The 20212-nt window shown below is 41.7% G+C and overlaps 1 protein-coding gene across 1 annotated transcript in view; it reads left to right on the top strand.

The window, feature by feature from the left end:
* Positions 1 to 20212, top strand: part of PAPPA (pappalysin 1) — a 262349-nt gene that overhangs the window by 97387 nt on the left and 144750 nt on the right. The window contains exon 8 of the mRNA XM_069573842.1: positions 17686 to 17814. Coding sequence (XP_069429943.1) covers positions 17686 to 17814 — 129 coding nt within the window. The remainder of the gene's footprint in view (positions 1 to 17685; positions 17815 to 20212) is intronic.

The following is a 20212-nucleotide window of genomic DNA, read 5'->3' as shown; positions in this document are numbered from 1 at the left end:
CAAGAGGCGGGTCAGGTGGTCTGGTATTCCCATCTCTCTCAGAATTTTCCACAGTTTATTGTGATCCACACAGTCAAAGGCTTTGGCATATCAATAAAGCAGAAATAGATGTTTTTCTGGAACTCTCTTGCTTTTTCCATGATCCAGCGGATGTTGGCAATTTGATCTCTGGTTCCTCTGCCTTTTCTAAAACCAGCTTGAACATCAGGAAGTTCACGGTTCACATATTGTTAAAGCCTGGCTTGGAGAATTTTGAGCATTACTTTACTAGTGTGTGAGATGAGTGCAATTGTGAAATAGTTTGAGCATTCTTTGGCATTGCCTTTCTTTGGGATTGGAATGAAAACTGACCTTTTCCAGTCCTGTGGCCACTGCTGAGTTTTCCCAATTTGCTGGCATATTGAGTGCAGCACTTTCACAGCATCATCTTTCAGGATTTGGAATAGGTCCACTGGAATTCCATCACCTCCACTAGCTTTGTTTGTAGTGATGCTTTCTAAGGCCCACTTGACTTCACATTCCAGGATGTCTGGCTCTAGGTGAGTGATCACACCATCGTGTTTATCCAGGTCGTGAAGATCTTTTTTGTACAGTTCTTCTTTGTATTCTTGCCACCTCTTCTTAATATCTTCTGCTTCTGTTAGGTCCATACCATTTCTGTCCTTTATTGAGCCCATCTTTGCATGAAATGTTCCCTTGGTATCTCTAATTTTCTTGAAGAGATCTCTAGTCTTTCCCATTCTGTTGTTTTCCTCTATTTCTTTGCATTGATCGCTGAAGAAGGCTTTCTTATCTCTTCTTGCTATTCTTTGGAACTCTGCATTCAGATGCTTATATCTTCCCTTTTCTCCTTTGCTTTTCACTTCTCTTCTTTTCACAGCTATTTGTAAGGCCTCCCCAGACAGCCTGACCATAAATGGTGAGGGAGGTTAGGCAGTGTTGCTGACAGTGTGGCGGAAGATGGCCCTGATCTAGGGCCATCAGGGCGGGAGCAGAGGGACCTGGGCGGGTGGGGGGGGTGGCAGTGCTGATGGATGGAGGGACCCCACGGTGGTCAGAGGGAGGAGACAAAGGACTGGGTCCTAGAAGTGCCTGTGGTACTGGGGTCACTGAGTCACGTGATGGGAAGACAGAGGGATGTTTGGTTCGGGAGGAGAGGGGGAGGAGGAGAAATGGAAGTGTCTCCCCATTACCAGTCTATGAATCAGTGGCAGGCAGGCAGTTTCAGTTGGCTTTGAACCGTGGCATTTCTATATATAGATTCAGGCGCAGTGGAGGTGAGCTGGTGCATGTGCGTGCCTGTGTGTATGCACGTATGCATGTGTGTGTGTGTGTGTGTGCGTGTGTTTCAAGGGTGGGCAGACAGGACCTGTGAGACTACCTGTTTTCATCATCCAAAGTGTTTGAGAATCCACTTGATTCTCAAAGTGTCGTCCAATGTTGTCAAAGGTCCCCTGGGGGGGTCGTGGGGTTAATCTTCTGTCGCACTAATACCTATAATGTTACAAGGCATGGGCTTTGTTTTCTACCCAGGATTAATCATTCACTCATGGGCTTTAATAGGAGCCAAACACCACCTCACTGTGCCTCATGCAGAGCAACGCCAGTTCCCCCTTCCGTCTTAGCCCCAGCGTTCACATTCCTGTTGTCAGAATGGGAAGCAGAGTTTTTTTGCCCCACCTTCAGTATCCTATAAACCAAATGATTTGAAATCTCCCATCCAAGGATGTTAGTCAGAAAACACCAGGAAAGCTGGACTCTGCCATTAATTTTCTGTATGACTTGGGGCAATGAGTTTCCTCCTCTCTGGCCTCAAGTATCCAGCCCACAGTGAGACAGTGAGCATGGGATAGCCGAAGTCTGATTTCTACATGTCTGTGTGTCCTTGTGCAAAGCTACTTGTATCCAAGCTCTGTCCCCAAGTTTTCAGCAGAGAGAATTCTGGGGTACTCACACCTCCTGTCTAGGAATTAGACTCAAAAACTCCTGGACTCTAGAGGAGCGCTGAAGCACTGACCCTCTACAAATGAGAGCCCTGGGCCCAGAGATGGGAGGCCACGTCCTCAGAGGCACACAGCCCTTCGACAGCAGAGTGGGGACTTGAACCTAGGGCTTCCTTATTCCCAGCGCATGTGCTCCTTTCCCCACAACGCGGAGGGCTGGGGTTTGGCCAGACAAGGGGATTCAATAGCTTTGAGCTCAACTCTCTCTGATCACGAAGGCGCCTCCTTCGACTGCTCTGCTCTGAGTGAAATCATAGCAGGCGGACGCTGGTGACGTCATGGCAGCTGGTGCTGGTGAGGAGGGGGTGCTATAGGAAATGAGAGAACGCATTTGGCCCAGCTCCGGGTCCACGTGACCCCTCCGCGAGCCCTCATTTCAAAACAAACTCAATCTTTTAAGTTCAAGTTCTCCCTCTCGTCAGAAACGTGACTTCCTGCTCCTAAGAAGCCCAGCTTACAAAAGGGGCTCGACAGACTCTGTGGACATCAAATAGCTCTTACAAAATAGCGTTTTGATGAGTTAAGTGTAAATGAATCAGAAACATAAGGATTACATTTTCCCCAAGCGCACATGGGTTTCAAAATTCGAGGGGAAATGTCGTTTGCTAGCTGTACGCGGAGACTTTCACCGAATCCAAAGCATTCTTGAGGAGGGTGAGGGCTGCGGGGGGTGGTGATGGTGGTGTGTGAGGGGGTGGGAGAGAGAAAAAAGAGACGCCCAGCCCCCCAAATGGTTTTAGATGTGGTGCCAAATTCGAAAATGCTGTGGGGCTCACCCTCTGCCAGTAATAAAATCGCTGGCCACCCAGTGAGGCCTAGGGGAGGAGAAAGGAGGCTGCCTTCTGCGCTGGCCCCGAGTCCTCCACAACTGTGTTCCCTTAGCGCCGCTCCATCACCAGCTGTCACCGGTCCCCCTGCTCGGCTCCTGGCCCCAGCGTGGCCTCGCGTTCACACTGCGCCCAGAGCCCTGTTTACCTCCCACCGTATCTGGTGTTTCGGCTCCCGGGGGTCTTGGCGACCGGTCAGCTTGTCACAAGCCCCTGCTCTGTAATCAAGAGCCCTGTCCATCACCAGCACGGGTGTTTGGGAAAGCTGTCACACAGTGCCTTTGGTTGCGTTCAGGAAAAACAAGAGTCCCTTGTAGTCCTTTTCGTCCCTCCTTGCTTTAATGCTGTCCAGGTGTGGCGTTTCCCCCAGACTGGGAAATGTCTTCCCTTCAAATCTCCACCGGACGCAAACAGCCAGCTAGCTCTCAGGCCTGCTGTTACCTTATCCCCGGATTTGAAACTCGGAATCTTTTTCTAATTTCCATGTTGCCCCTCCGTTCTTTGTCTTGTATTTTATTGCACTGCACCAAGAAAGTAGAAAATCATTTCAATTGGTGGTAAAAGATGATTAAAACAAAATAACAAAGGCCTTGGCTGCAAACTGTTAGTTTTATTAAATTTGCTACTGTGTTGTAAATTGGTACCAGGGCAAACCTTTGGACAGTTATTTCAAAAGCTGCTGGAATTCATCAGTTGAGTGTATACATCTGTTCCTTTCTGAGGCTTATGCAGAGTCAAGGCAGCGTCGTCAGCATGGAAAGAATGAGTTTGTGTTACCTGCGTAAGAGGGGTGGACCCGAGTCCCATTGGGAGGGATACACATACCCAGTGGATTCTCAGATCCATTCTCATTCTTTCTCCTTCTTTATTCATTTAATCCAGACCACGAGTTGGAACTCACAGCAGTCACCAAGAGTGGATGGACATTGTAAGACAAAAGTTCATTTTCCCAGACAAAGATTCTTTTCTTGGCTTCAGAATCTCAGTATTCTGAGATGCACAGCCTTAATAAAAGCACACTTGAATGGAAAGAGCCACAGTCTACCAGGTGCTGGTCTGGTAGGAGAGTAGGTGGCGGTGGAGTTAACCCAGCCTGGGTAAAGATCTGGGTGCTGGTTTGATATCTCAACTCCTGTTAAATCATCTACATTCTGACTTATACAACTGGAGATGGGGGACTTAGGCAATCATTGCATTCAGTCCCCTGCTTTTACACTTGTGAGTTCTCATCGTTCAGTGACTTAGGCTGCAATATCTTCCTCAGAACCTTCCGCCACTTGCCGCACACTCTCGACTGACCATTGCTGTTGAACTTTAGCACTTCCTTTGACTTAGCTGGAAGGCCAGTCTTAATGCGCTATTCTTTCTCTCAAAACCTTTGCCTGTGTCCTGTTCTGTGCAGTTCCTACTGAATACCATGCTCATCATTTATGTCTTGACATTTTCCCTATGTGCACTATCTCAAACTGTTAATTCCTTCAACAGATATTGTTGGAAACCTCGCCTGTGCCAAGCACTCTGCTAGGTACTGAGATGTAGCAATGAAAGGCTAATGTTTCTTTTTGTCCTAAGAACACTTTAATATACACCAGGGAAGACATCTGATTGCAACAAAGGGTGCTGAATTTTATAATCAATTACAGGGGGAGAAGGCAATGGCACCCCACTCCAGTACTCTTGCCAGGAAACTTCCATGGATCGAGGAGCCTGGTAGGCTGCAGTCCATGGGATCGCAAAGAGTCAGACACAACTGAGCGACTTCCCTTTCACTTTTCACTTTCATGCATTGGAGAAGGAAATGGCAACCCACTCCAGTGTTCTTGCCTGGAGAATCCCAGGGATGGGGAACCCTGGTGGGCTGCCATCTATGGGGTCGCACAGAGTCGGACACGACTGAAGTGACTTAGCAGCAGCAGCAGCAGCAGCATGGACCCTTAGAGAAGGTATCAACCTAACAGTGTTAGGAGTCTTCCCTTTCTCATCCTTCTAACCGCTCTTGGACCCTCTTTTCTGTTGGTGCTCTTTAATTCTTCCTTGAATTGCAGTCAAACTGTATTTGGCTTATCTTCTTTTTTGCCCACTGAACTATTTGAGAACAATGATGTTGCCTTCTTCATCTTTGGAATGACTCCTACCAGAAGCTTCTTACATCCTTTTTATTTGACTTTCACAAGGAAAGCAAGGTTGGGAGAGGAGAATTAATTCATCTAAAATCACAACCAAAGTTAATGGAAGAACCGTAGTCATTTTTCCTGACATGTGGTCCAGGTGACATCCACAGTGATGTCAAAATGCCTTTCGAGTTGTCCCTTCCCAAAGGCAGAAGATATTCTCTGCTTCAGATAATTAACAACTGCCCTCTTCCAATAAAACCTAAGCCCAAAGGACCTCTCAACCTAGAACAAAAATCAAGTGCTCTCATAAAAATTCAGGGTGATACCCAAACAAAATTGGAATTAGGAGTTTATTATTACTGCATACAGGGGGAAAAAACAACTGAGCATATGAATGTTAAGAAATCCTTTGGAGAAGACCACTCAGCTTCAGGGATTCAGTGAGGAAGGCTATTTTGCTGTAAGTTTTACTTCTCTTTAATCACTTTAGGATATGACAACATCTAGCTCAGTACCCACACTTAATGGGTAGTTTATTCCCACATCATTCATCCCATGGGGAATATTTGGTCTTTCTGCCTTTCCCTCAAACCAGGTATCTCTACTGCTACCAAAGCAGTCTTCTTCAGAACAAAGGTGGTTGCGTCCTTTGCCTCAAAAGCCATTTCTCTCTTCTTCCCCTGGCATGGTTTCTCCTTACGCCTCCTGTCAAGCCAGTATAGCTTCTCTGAGAAGTCTTCCAGACTCTGCCTCTGTGTCTGATACTGCCTGTGCTTGCTATAGACCTGTTATACTCTTTAAGCCATGTGAAATCCATTCATTTTATTGTCTTTTCTTCCCCGCAAGCCTCTGAGTATCCTAAAGGCAGGACTATATTTTATTGATCTTTGAATCCAGAAAACCTAGGAGAAGTTGGGACAACTCAGTGAATGCTATTTGGATGAATGAATGGATCAGCCAGGGAAATGATATACACATATTTATTCAGGATTTGAAAAAGTGGTCAAAGTCTCATGAAAGTAATGAGATAGCATAAAGCTAACTAGCTGGACTTACTTCTCCTGTTCCCTTTTTTCCATGAACACTGAAGATGAAATGGACTTCCCTGGTGGCTCAGCTGGTAAAGAATCTGCCTGCAATGCAGGAGACCCTGGTTCCATTCTTGGGTAGGGAAGATCTGCTGGAGAAGGGACAGGCTACCTGCTGCAGTATTCTTGGGCTTCCTTTGTGGTTCAGCTGGTAAAGAATCCTCCTGCAATGTGGGAGACCTGGGTTCAGTCCCTGGGTTGGGAAGATCCCCTGGAGAAGGGAAAGGCTACCCACTCCAGTATCCTGGCCTAAAGCATTCCATGGACAGTATAGTCCATGGGGGTGCAAAGAGTTGAACACGACTAACTCTTGCTTCACTTCAAAGATGAAATAGTATTGACGTATTTGTGCACTTACATTCACAGAAAATTGTGTGTGTGTGTGTGATAATACATAAAAAGATACGTGAAGGGTGCTGACCAGAAGGCTCTTCTTTTAAAACATTGTTTATTTGCTCACTAATGTTTTTTTCCTAGGGTGGGCACTGCCCTGGGTCCTCGTTGCTGCGGGCAGACTTTCTCTAGTCGCGGCAAGCGGAGGCCCCCCTCTGGTTGCAGTGCTCGGGTTTCCCACTGTGGTGGCCTCCCTGGTTGCAGAGCTTGGGCGCCTGGGTGTGCCTGGATTCAATAGGTGTGGCGCACAGGCTTAGTCGCCCTGTAGCAGGTGGGGTCTTTCCGGACCAAGAATGGAACCCATGTCCCCTGCATTGGCAGGCGGATTCTTAGCTCCTAGACCACCAGAGAAGTCTGGAGTATTCTTGATAGCTGCTTCAGTGTGATGGAACTTGATATAATTTTACTTTATTTTAATTATTTTATATAGTGCTTTAATTTGTTAAAGCAAGCATGGGTGATCTTTAAGGTTAGAAAAAAAATAAAGCAGTTGTGATAATGTTACTATCCCTTCTTAATTAAAACAAAAGTCAGCTCTCACTCTAGCAATATGCTAGTGCTTAAGCTATTTGTTCTATAACTCTACGTAAGCAATAAAATCTACGTCAGTTTGAGCTGTAGCTTCCTAAAAGACTCTAGAACTACAAGAGGAGCTTGTCTTCTCTTTAGATTTTTGCAGTGGTCTATACTTGATTGGTGATTAATGCACTGCTCACTAGTGTATACTTATCCAAGGAGTCCTCTCAATATCATGGGAATGTCAAGGGTTCTAGAGTCAAATAGCATGATTTAAATTCTGCTTTATAATTATTATCTCCCTGACCTTGGGCAGATCACTGAACTACACTCAACCCCAACTGAACAGTGCAAATGATTTCCATCTTTCAGGTATATATTAGTCATTGTATATGAAAATGTGGACTAGCAAACTAAAAATATTTCTAGTACAAACATCTATCCAGTCATTTGAGATAAAATACAACTGATGTAACTAGCACCCTTCAAAATGCATGACAAATCAGAGAAGCAACAATAAAATAGAACTGAAAACTAGACAGGTTAGCTCTGAATCTAGTTTTATTGATGTAGTTTGGACAAGAGAAAGCCTTCAGTTTGGCAAGTGAGTGGACTGAATATTCTCACTTATTCCAGGAGAGGAGATTTGGCCCTGAATCTCTGAAAAGGGGGAAATTGTATCTGAGAGCTTCAAAATGAAGTTAGGACTTCTGAAAGTTACATGCTTAATGAAAGGGTGTATTTGAGGGAAAATATCTATGTTTATGTAGTATATCTCAGAAAGATTTGAGATTTGGGTTTACATTGCTCACTGTGGTCTGGGAATGCCTGAACTGAAAAAACTAACTGGAAGCAAAATGAAAAAGATGAGTTCTAGATGAATAATGTTTCAACACTACCTAGAAATTATCCTCTGAGAGGGAATGTAGACTTGACCTTGGGAAACACATGATTCCCCACGGATTAAAACCCCATGAACATGAGTTGACACGTCAAAATTTAAAAAACACAACATTAAAACTTAAGAATACGGGTCAGAAATCAACATCAGTTTTTATTAAATTTTGACATTGATAATAAGTGTGTGCATTCATATTTTTGTGTAACCAGGAAAAAGAAATAGTAAGAAAGTATAATCTGTAAAAATTAGATGGACTAACTAGGGGTAAAGAGTAAAAATAAAGAGATAAGGACTATCCAAAGGAAGGAAAGAAAGGGAGGAAATAAATAAGCAAGGAAAAAGGATGGAAAGCATAACAAGATGGGATAAATTAATTAATAGTCACCACACTAATCAGATTAAAGTCGACTATGAAGATGTAGATTCTCATGTTGGATTTAATTGAATATAAATTCACTGAAAGATGAAAGGTAAAAAAATGGAAAATATTTGCCAGGAAAAAACTAACCAAAACACACTAATATTAATATCAAGCAAAAGAAATATTAAGACAAAAAAATTTTTTTTCTAAGATATAGTGATTACCGTAGAATGATAAATGGAAGTTATATAATGGTTTTGAGCTTGTATACACCAAATATCATGCCCTGAAACTATATAAATTGACTATGACATCTTTGAAAAAAAAGGCAATAAATCCGTAGTCTTATTATAATATTTTAACATACTTTCTCAATAATTAATAGACTAAGCAAAAAAAAGAAATAGAATAATAATCTAGTTGACTTTGAACAACACACACAAAAAAGTGTTTCATCTGACAAAACTATATAGAGCCCCGCTACTGAATTAAGTATAAATGTTTTCTTCTAGAATACATAGAACATTTTTTTTAATTTATTATGTCCCAGGACACAAAATGACAACAGGAGGTATCAAAGAATAAGCACCACATCGAACAGTATTTCTGTCCACAACACAGCACGTAAATATCTAAGCCAGTAAACAAGCAGACAAGTAAATAAATGCAGAGGGTTAAGACGTCTCTTTGATCAATTAAGTGCACGATCAAAAGAAATCCATACAATACTGTGTGTGCTTAGTCGCTCAGTCGTGTCTGACTCTTTACGACACCGTGGAGTGCAGCCCACCAGGCTCCTCTGTCCCTGGGGATTCTCCAGGCAAGAATACTGGAGTGGGTTGCCATGCCCTCCTCCAGGGAAATCTTCTCAGCCCAGGGATCAAACCCAGGTCTCTCTCACTGCTGGCAGGTTCTTTACCCTCTGAGCCACAAGGGAAGCCCAAAATTACTGAAGTGAGTAGCCTATCCCTTCTCCTGGGGAACTTCTCAACCCAGGAATCAAACTGGGGTCTCCTGCATTGCAGGTGGATTCTTTACCAGCTGAGCTACCCCAGAAGCCCATATAAGATACTAGCAGACCAAATATATCCATGTCTTAAAACCTACAAACTCAAACAAATACATATACATTGCATCAAGTGGATTTTCCCAGGATAAAAATGAGATGTTAAAGTTATATGATCTATGAATGTAATTCACAAGACCAGCATATGAAAATATTTTTTAAATAAAATTGTCTTACTAGATGCAGAATTTTAAAACTCTTAATAAAATCAAGTCCCTTCATGATAAAAAACAAAACCAGTAACACCATTGGTCCTACCTGTCCCAGCTAGGCAAACAAATATCAACAAAATTTCTGAGGACTGAAAAGGGAGAAACTAGACTATCATGACCCTCGTCTATAAAAGACTGCATAGAAAAATTAATAAGAATCAACAAATTAGTGGAACTAATAAAAACAGCTTATGAGGACTGATGAATAGAATATCAATCTATAAATTATTTTTGTCAGCTCTAAGATATGAAGATACAAATATAGATATACATGCAAATATGTTTATATGTGTGGATGGGTAGATAGATTAAAGCTACCATTTACTATAGCACTGACATCATAAAATGCTTAAAGTTAGGAATATATCCCTAATAAAAAGTAATCACAGTTTTTATGAAGAAAGCTTTAAAAACTTTACTGAAATGATAAAATGAGACCTAAATAAATACAAACTATATAGTTAAATGGGAGGATACAATGTCATAAAGAAGTATTTTATCCTCAAATGCATCTATAAATTCAATGAAATTGGAATTAAAATCCCAACAGGCATTTCAGAAAATGAAACTAAAAATTCACTTGAAAGAGTAAAAGGGTCTTTTGATGGAGAAAACCAAAGTATAAAGTGGACTTGTAGATAAATCAAGACTTTTCTAAAAGACAAACTGCTATTGATAATAGGAAAAAAATAAACCAATGAAACAAGACAAACGCCCCCTCCCCCAAAAAAGAAAGCTTATCTAAGTTCTGAATGATATATGGCAAAAGAATGTGTCACAATTCAGTAGTGAAAGGATTAAGTTTTACATAAATAATGTCAGACAAATGATTCATCTCTAGTTGGGGGGAAACAATCCTTATCACCATCGTTTTAAAAACTGTTTGTAGTTGATTGAAGCCATACATGTAAAAATTAAAACTTAAAACTATTGGAAGAAAATAGGGGAGACTACTTACTTGCGTTTGTGAATGAATACCTTGGAGTAAAGAAACGTTTATTTAACAAGCTATGCAAAGATCAAATCATGAAGGAAATGATTAAAAATTTTTGTTCAACAAAACAACCTAAACAGAATGAAAAAAAAAAAATTGCAAAGAATCAGTATCCGGTATCTGTAAATGCATGGCATATCAATAAAGACAAAAGAACCCGATTTAAAATAGGCCAGAGTGATGAACAGCCGGTCAACACAGGCAGAAACGTGGTGTCAACAAACACCTGAAATGAGACTCAGGCTTGTTAGTAATCAGGGAAAAGCAAAGTAGAGTAATACCACCAGGGAAGCCCCTAAGGCATTGGCCTCTCAGTCGTTTCTGACTCTCTGTGACCCCATGGACTACAGCCCACCAGGCTCCTCTGTCCATGGGATTCTCCAGGCAAGAGTACTGGAATGGGTTGCCATTTCCTTCTCCAGGGAATCTTTCTGACCCAGAGATTGAAACCACCTCTCCTGCATTGCAGGGAGATTCTTTACCATCTGAGCCACCAGGGAAGCCCAAATATCATTTAATACCCATCAAATTAGCTACAAAGTTACATGTTTGGTAGAACCTAGTGCTGCCAGGGACCTGGAACAATGGAAAATCTATTGGTAGGTGTGTGAATCGGTACACTTTTGGAGAGTAATTTAGCAATATCTAACTGAATAAAGTTGAAGATGCAATTATCTCCAGCCTAGCAATACCACTTTGGATGTATTTCCTGCAGACACTCATGTTTTAAGTGCAAAGGGACGTGAACATGTATGTTTAAAGCAATGTTATTGGAAATAACAACTAAAAAGATTACCAACGATGATAGTAATAATGACAGAGATATAATCTGGGTGCCTATCAGGAAAAGAATGATCAAAGGAAGTATATTACTGCATTGATCTATATGGTCAATATGTGTGATCTCAAAAACAATGCTGGGTTTAAAAAAAACACAGCTACACAATAATAAATGGAGTAATGAAACACCTAGGAAGTTTAAAACATGCAGAGCAACACATAGGCACAAGAAATATAAAAATACTCCTGGGAAAGAGAAACGGTGGATTGAAAACAAAAAATACAAAACAGTATATTTTATTTCTTCCCCCCTCCCCCAAAAAGAGGAAGAAAACATGGTAAAATGCTTTAATTTGACAAAGCTGGGTGGTAAGTCTAAGGGGATTTGTTATAATGTTCTTTGTATTTCTCTATATGATTAATACATTTTCTAATTAACACAATACTAATGGTATGTATAGTGTGCCTGGGCACATCATCTCAGGCTCCAAAAGTGTTTGTTTCCTTCTCTTCCTGTGGCTGGAAGCTAGTGTATGAAGCACCCAGGGATTACCCTCTTATCCTTAGCCCAAGGCAGTCCTGGAATACTTGGGCTCTTCCTGAGCCAGAGGCATCCTAGGTGGTCCCTGCCTACCATGTCTCCCAGCTTAGTCAATCTGGGTGGCAGATTTAGAACTACATCCTTCTCAGGGCAGAATTGTAAGTGCTGAGGCAGCTTCTAGCTTGTAGAAAAGCCTGTGGCAGGAAGATGCAACACCACATTCCTCATTAAATTAGAGCCGCTTGTCACATTCTTCCCAGATTCCCATTTTGTAGATGAAGAAATGGATGAGCAGAGAGAAGGAACGGCTTGCCCGTGATGAGTGAGCCATTCGTGCTGTTTAAGAGAATGTGTGTCTCTCCTGACTTCTAGAACTTTACAGCTGGTGTTTGTGTGCAGATGCTACATGATTCGAAAACTTGATCTTTTCACCTCTGCTGTCTTTTCTGGTTTATAACAGCCAGGGTCCTCACCTCCAGAGAGCAGTGTCTTGGGATGGAATTAGTCAGATTTGCTTAAGTTCCTGTCCTGGGACAAAAGCAGTGTGACTAAAGGCAGGTAGCTTCACCTCTCTAGGTGTTTGTTCCCTCACCTAAAACCTTTTCATAGTAAATATTCAAGGAACTGCTGTTCTGCTTAAATGATATTATTCATATGAAGTGCCAGGCATAGGGCCTGGCATGTGATAAATAGCCAACAAATGGAAACTACAATTGCTATAATTATTGCAGAAGTAGGGTATCAAAAAAAGTATAATACAGTTCAGTTACACAGACTATAGAGAGAGAGTGTATGATAAATGAATGCTATGATATGGAAACAATAGGAGGTCAATAAGGAGGAGTCAAGGGGCTCAGAGAGAATTTCCTGGAAGGAGCCAAATGGGGTATTTTCATTGTGAAATGACATTCCCCCACCCTCTTTCTCCCATTGTACTTTCGTAGTTCTCATTCTATCTTCACAGTGGTGTGGGACAAGAATCATACATCTTAATTAAAAGGTAGGAAAACAGACTGAGAGGAAGAAAGTGACTTGCTTATAGATTTCAGAGGGGGGTTTAATTGACCTGTCATGATACTAATTGCACACCAACATGTTAAGAAATTGACATTTTTGCCAAAAGCTTGGTCATGGCGTGTTTAGACTCCTTGATAACATATATTTTCTTAAGACAGTGATTTTATAATCTATAACTAAATTTACTTTCAAGTTGTGCTCCAAATTTGATACACATCACCATCAATACATTTCTGAGGAAAAGTACTGAAAAGTCATACCACTTAGAAATGTCAGTGTTTTTATCTCTAATCGCCAGAGATGCAAACCTAAGGCAGATGTGTCATTTGTGAAACAATGTTGGTTAAACATGAAAACATTAAAAAAAAAAAAAGTCATACCAAGGATGCAAAACAAGCCACCCTTCAAAACCAGCCAAACAATCTCATCACATTTAAATACTGCCATTTAAACTTACTAGCCAAAAGCCTGAAATTAATCTGAGATATGATGCATTAATGATTGAATTCTGGTGGAGGTTAAAAAACTGGCACTCAGAACTCTGTGAGAGGAATCAGAAGTGATGAAACTAATTGTGTTTTGGATGAAGTGGTAAAATTTTAGTTTTAAACCAAGAGAAATAGGAAGTTTAAGGTGGAAGCATGTTCCCATCACTGCCCTACATGGGGAGGCTTTGAGCTGGAGAGTAGCTTTGGATCTAAGAATATTCTGATGGTGTTGGCGCGACTGGAAAGGGGAGATGCTCGAGGCAAGAGGGCGAGCCAGAGCTGTCAAGGTTGGGATATAGGTGGTAGCAAGGATGCACAGGGAAAGACATGGGAGCTCTTGGATGGGGGAAGTTGACAAGGCTTAGGGTCTGCCTGGATGTGGGAGACTCAGGAGGGGAAGGGGTCCCAGTGACAGCATTAAGACTTTCCAGATGGTTTTCAGAGCAGCTGAAAGGAACAACCAGACGTAAATGTCCCACGTTGGCTTTAGGCCAACTATGAAATAGGTCCTAACCTCCAGCAAAGCCTTCAGAAGCCATAGCCTGTCCTCAAAAAATTCTCTTCTACCTTAGGCTCTTGAGAAAAGAGCCCCAGTTTAGCATTCATTTAACTTGGAAAAAATATAGTTTTATCACAGGAATTCTTAAGTGGAAAAATACAATCTTTTTCATAGCATTTCTGCCCTGATTTCCCTTTTCGTCCTTTTAATGAAGGGAAAGGCTTCTAATTTCCTATGTGAAATCTTGGGATAACACCCCCTGCTCCAGAGAGCCACTGTCAGGCTTCTGGGAGATAATTGTGCATGTGCCTTGCACACACTGTTTGGAAGGAGGGTATTAAGGTTTCTCTACCAATCAGATACTTTCTGTGTACTGCCGGCAGGTAATAAGAAGGACAGGGGTGGAAGTTACTGGGGAATCGATTTTGCCCCAGGGTGAAGACAAACCTTCTAGGATCCAGAAATTTCCAAAGTTGAAACAGCCACCTAGAAAGAGAGAGAGAGAGCTGCATGCCCTGAGGCTGTTCTAGCCAAACATTGTGGCAGAAAAGAGACTTTCCATTGAACCATGACTCTCATGATAGATGACTATATTATTCATCTTCTTGAGTTTACCAAACCAAGTTTATATGTAGTTATCTGTCACTCCATTCCTTCTAGTAAAGAGAGCATCGCAAAACTCTCAGTGGATGAGAATGTTGATAATTTAGCTTTAATAGTAACAGGTTAGCATTTGTTAACAAGTTATTGTTGGCTGGGCACATAGGTGCTTTATGTGTTCTCACATTCAACCTGTGGAAGATGCTGTGAAACCAGGCTTCTGACTAATTTGAAATAGGCTCAGAGCACTGGAAGTGAGCAAATGAGGAAGCCAGGATGGAAACTTGTGTTTGCTCACCTCAAAGTGGTGTTTACTGAGACGGAGGAGGAGGGAGAGGGGAGGAGGCCAGGCAAGGTGGGGGAGAAAACAGTCACAAATATTAGCAGAGCCCCTAAATATCATCAGGCATAAATCATTTGGATGCACACCACAAATGAAAAACACAAGATAGAGATGTAATCTTCACAGTCTCACGCTTTTCCACCCAAGTGCTCCATCTGCTTCAGACAGTGACCATATGCCCCAGTAGCCTGGGAGGTAGCCTGTAGAAATTTTTTAAATTGTATTCCCTAATGGGCCATAATTGTTTAATATAAAACACACCTCATATTTTTTATTTTTATTTCATTTATTTGACAGTGTCGAGTCCTAGTTGAGGCATGCCGGATCTCTGTTACATCACGTGGACCCTTCTGTTTGTAGCACACACACTCTCCTGTTGTGCTGTGTGGGCTCTGAAGTGCACAGGCTCAGTAGTTGCTCTGCATGAACCTAGTTGCCCTGGGGCATGTGGGAGCTTAGTTCCCTGACCAGGGATCAAACCCATGTCCTTGGTATTGCAAGGTGGATTCTTAGCCACTGGACCTCCAGGAAGTCCCAGCCTCCATATTTTAAAGCAAAAATGATGTACAATAGAGCACATGTCATCTTTATCTTGGGCCTTCATGCATCCCCTGGGAAAGCCATTCTTCCCCCTCCCCCAATATTCCAGTTTCAGAAGCACCATTTGAAAATGTATACATTCATTGGTCTAGAGGTGGTTCAAATATCCAATAAACTTTTATAAAAGCCTCTAATTATATCCACAGATTAGCATTCCAGAGGTTTACAAGGCAACCACTATTTGTATAGTTATACATATAATATCTCAAGAGTTTTATGCATCTTGCCTGCTTAGCTTTCATTGAGAGAATGCTGCTAGAATCTCCAGGGACTTCTGGTCTACCCTCAATATTCTGACCTGCTCCAGCAGTGCTAAAACATGCCCTCTATTGGGTCATAAGTCCAGCATTCTCAGAAGGGTCGTGTTCTTCGGGAGCCTTCTTCAGTGCTCATAAACTCTAGCTCGTCATTGTGTTGAGAGTCAGGAGATACTGTCTGTTGTCACTGCACCTGTTGTCTTATTGGCCTTATCCAAACAGCCCCAGCCCGATCAGCAGCTGAAATAACAGATGGGCAGTAGGACTTGAGATTTTTTGACACCATCCTTTTGTTTATGAATCCCCCCTCACCCCAACTCTGGAATCTGATAGGAATTCTCTTCATTGCCATTTTGTACATTCTTTTTTCCTATGACACATTTTTATTATTAAAAAAATAATTAATTGGTGCAGAGGGAGATGAAAGAGAAGAATAGTATTTCCTTTTGAAAATGGTCAAAAAGGAAATGGGGATGGTGATTTGGTCATGTGGATAAATATATCTTTGCCCTGGAAGATAATTGCCAGTATCCAGGTTCCTTCCATGGCAGGGAATTCAAGTAAAGAGCTGAGAAGAGATTAGAAAGGGAGGAAGGTGATCTGGTATAAGGCTGAGTGCCAGGAAAGTGGAACAGGCATTGCTCTGTGGGGTCTTGCGAGCAGAGGAGAAATGCAATCTAGGCAAACTGGAAATCTAGCAGGAACCAAAGCCTGGAATTTCAATTGCAGAACAAGATTTCGCATTGCAAGGAGTGACATTGTTCAAGCTGACCTGAGCTAGGAATTAGGGAGGCAGAGTGCAGGAAATAATTTAACGCCGTATGGTTGTAAGCAAGATGCTTAATCTCTTTATGCCTCAGACTCATCATCTGTAAAATAAACATGAAAGTACTAGTATGCATCTAGTGGTGTTTTGATTCTCAAATGAGAAAACACACAGAAAGTGCTTAGCCCCAGGCTTGACATTCATTTAATAGCTGCTGCTATTATTATTATTTTAGTCAAGAGTGAGACGCACAGGGCGGAGCACAGGAGTGGCAGGGATAGTCGTTGGGTGTGAGACATAAGGAAAGGGCTTGCTTGCTTCCTTATACGGGGTTTCCACTCAGACCTTAATATGAGGGCAATGATCAGACAGTGCCCACAGCCTGGCGTGGTGCTTTCCCACCTCTGTGCTTTTACTCATCCCATTTATTTTTCCTAGATGGCATTCTCCAAGACATCTTCGTTTTGGGCTATATACCATCCAATTCTTATCCACCAGGGTTATTCTAATGATTAAATTGAAGATAAAAAGTGCTCAGTCGTTCAGTCATGTCCAACTCTTTGCGGCCCCATGGACTGTAGCCCGCCAGGCTCTTCTGTTGGTGGAATTTTCCAGGCAAGAATACTGGAGTGGTTGCTACTTTCTCCTCCAGCCAGGGACCGAACTCACCTCTCTTGTGTCTCCTGCATTGGCAGGCAGATTCTTTTCCACTAGCACCACCTGGTAATGCTCATGGTTGTATGTCAGTTGATGCTACATTTTAGCATTTAGGATAGGTGGGAAAGTGGCTTAATCACGGTAGACATGAAAAATTACTGGGTAACTAACTTCTGTGTGGATTCTAAAATGTGACGCAAATGAACATTTCACCCAAACAGAAACAGACTCATAGACATAGAGAACATTCTTGTGGTTGACAAAGGAGAGTGGGGTGAGGGAGGGAAGGATTGCAAACTTGGGATTATCAGATGCCAACTAGTACGTGTAGGATGAGTGAACAAGGTCCTACTGTACAGCCCAGGGAACTGTATTCAATCTCCTGTAACAAACCATAATGGAAAAGAATATGAAAAAGAATGTTTATATGTGTAGAAAGGAGTCACTTTGGTATACAGCAGAAATTAATACAACATTGTAAATCAATTATGCTTCAATAAAATTTATAAAAAACAAATAAAAATTGTTGAATAATTAAATATGCAAGTGGTATCAAAAACAAGCCAGACTACTAGAAACGTACTCAAGGGGATCCATTTTGTCTGTCCCCAGCCTTATATCTGCATAGTTAGTAGTCTTCCTTATGTCTTTATGTTTTCCAGAGATGTACGTCTTGGCAGTAGGTACCAGTACTGGGTCATCGCTATTTCAGGAAGTGAGGAGAGTGAGCCATCACCTGCTGCTATATACATCCACGGAAGCGGGTACTGTGGGGACGGCGTCATTCAGAGGTGAGTAGGTCTAGCTACAGACAGGCGGGGGTAATGCTAATTTGGCCAGAAGGTGGTCAGGGTGCTAAAGAGAAGAGCTTCTGGGCTACCCTTCAGGGTGTGAGCTGTGAGGGAGCCCCAGCAATCTGCAACTCGATTCATCTGCAAGTAGTTTGCAGGCCTCAGAAGAAGAGCAGTGACTCTTTTTTGAGTAAACACAGTTCTCAAATATGTAATAATGTAAGATTTCCACAGAGCTACCATTCTGCACTGACTACCACTGTGCTTTTATTCCTAAGTTGGTCCTGTGTGCTACAAAGATTTTATTAGTTTTTTCCACCTCAGTCCCCATTCAGTTAGTAGGACACAGGACCTACGTGAGAACACTTTTACATTCTTTGCTGGTTACCGTTTACATTTATTAAAACTGAAAGTTTATTATTTCTATTGTGTTATATCAACAAGTTACAAAATGGGTCAGAGTCTCATAAAAACAGCAAAATATTTCAACTCTCTGGAATGTTGAAACCGTAAATAGTAAACAGTCCTCTAGAGTGAACATTGAATATGACTATAAGTACAGGAGGCAAATGAATCAATAAGTGTAAAGATTCCACGCAAGCAGCCAAAAGAAAGGAAAAGTGTGATCAGAAGATATAAAGCTGTGTGTCTAGAAAACGGATTTTATTGGATCATCAGTCCATTCATCCCCTGTCCACAGGGCAAGATGTTACGCAACTGAGAAAGTGGCGAGAAGCCATCAAGACTTTTGTATTGTTGAAAAAAAAAAAAAAAGGAAATCTGTGGGCTTTTTTTTTCCCTCCAGAGTAAGCACAAAAATGTCTTGTCACTGAATTAAATAGTTTTGGCCCTCAAGATGAAAAAGAGACCAAGATTCATTCACAATTACACTCCTTATTGCTAAATCTGTGTTCTTTATTGCAATCACAGTTACAATCACACTATTGCTAAGGGACTTTAAAAACTATTGGCAGATTTAATAATAAACATTACATATGGAGATGACACTACATGCAATTGGCAAGATTCCTTCGTTAAATGGCACCATTGGGTGTCACAAAGTATCTGTGCACCAGGGGATTGCAATGACTATTTCTGTAGGGGGAAGGGCACTACGAAGAGAATTTATTTCACTGATGTGCAGAACATGAGTTGATTCCTAGGTATAGTTCATATAATGAAAGAAAAGGGCTCAATGGCTGTTTCATTGGTTTATCATTGACATTAGTGCTAGAGGTCAAGAGCAATTTAATTGGATGCTGATGATCTTGTGGTGTGTAATATACACTGGAAAGCTGCTATGGAATGAAAGGACCAGCTAGGCGCACAGCAAGGATAATGCAGGGATGCAGAGAAAGAGTGTGTACATGAATACGCATTCGCACAGACACCCACGATTGGCCAGCAGTTTGCCTTCTGATCATGGCTTAGCACTGAAGGGAAGAGCAGATGTTGAGAATATGATCAGATGCCGGCCAGTGAGTTACATCTGCCCAACTTATTGTGCAAAAGGATAGCAGTATGTGCAAGACACTGCTCCCCTAAACACCCTGGAATAAACCAGCTACTAAGCAGGGTACTAAGTCAAGTTTTTGAAATATTCAATGACTTTTTTTTTTTTTTTTTACTGTTAACACTGATAAAGACTAGTATTGCTTATTTGTGCAGTTTCAAGTGATTTGCTGAAGTGATGTAGCTCGGGTGTGTGTGTGTGTGTGTGTGTGTGTGTGTGTGTGTGTGTGTATTCACGTCTTAAACGTCCTGGATCTATAATTTCAAAGCTGAATTATCTAGATTTCAATATGGAGGGGGGTAATAATAAGGATTTTTAAGTGTTGAATTATGATGCAAACCACCTGATTGTCAAGAATTTTACTCCTCAAGCATACAGAATAAAACTCCTCACTTGTCAGAGATTGACATTGTTGGTGTGCTATTGCATGCATTTAAGATCCTTATCCAAGTGCAACAATCCAACATGAAGATATGGTTTCAGGCACTTAATGTAACAAAAATGGGCAAAGGGAAGATGCTCACTGTTTACTTCCACATGAAGACATTGACTTCTAGCTTTTGATACAGCTGTTGTCTGATAGAACCCTGAGCAAGTGAACAGGATCATCTCCAGGGAGAGTGCTGCAGCTTCTGTGGGTCCAAGATTAAGCTACATATCCAGAACATCCAGGAGACAGTCACGGTCATTGCCAACAACCCGTAATTGTGACTTGGGATTTTTTAATTTAGCAAGAGGAATAAAAAAGAAACTCACTACATGTAGGATCTGGTCTACAATTCTGCCTATCCATTTTGGAATCAGATATAGATACAGCTTCCTTGATGGCTCAGATGGTAAAGAATATTCCCCCAGTCCAGGAGACCCGAGTTCAATCCCTGGGTT

The sequence above is a fragment of the Ovis canadensis genome, chromosome 2, assembly GCF_042477335.2.
Source record: "Ovis canadensis isolate MfBH-ARS-UI-01 breed Bighorn chromosome 2, ARS-UI_OviCan_v2, whole genome shotgun sequence".
Classification (NCBI taxonomy): Eukaryota; Metazoa; Chordata; class Mammalia; order Artiodactyla; family Bovidae; genus Ovis; species Ovis canadensis.
This window is presented reverse-complemented; position numbering and strand designations above follow the sequence as displayed.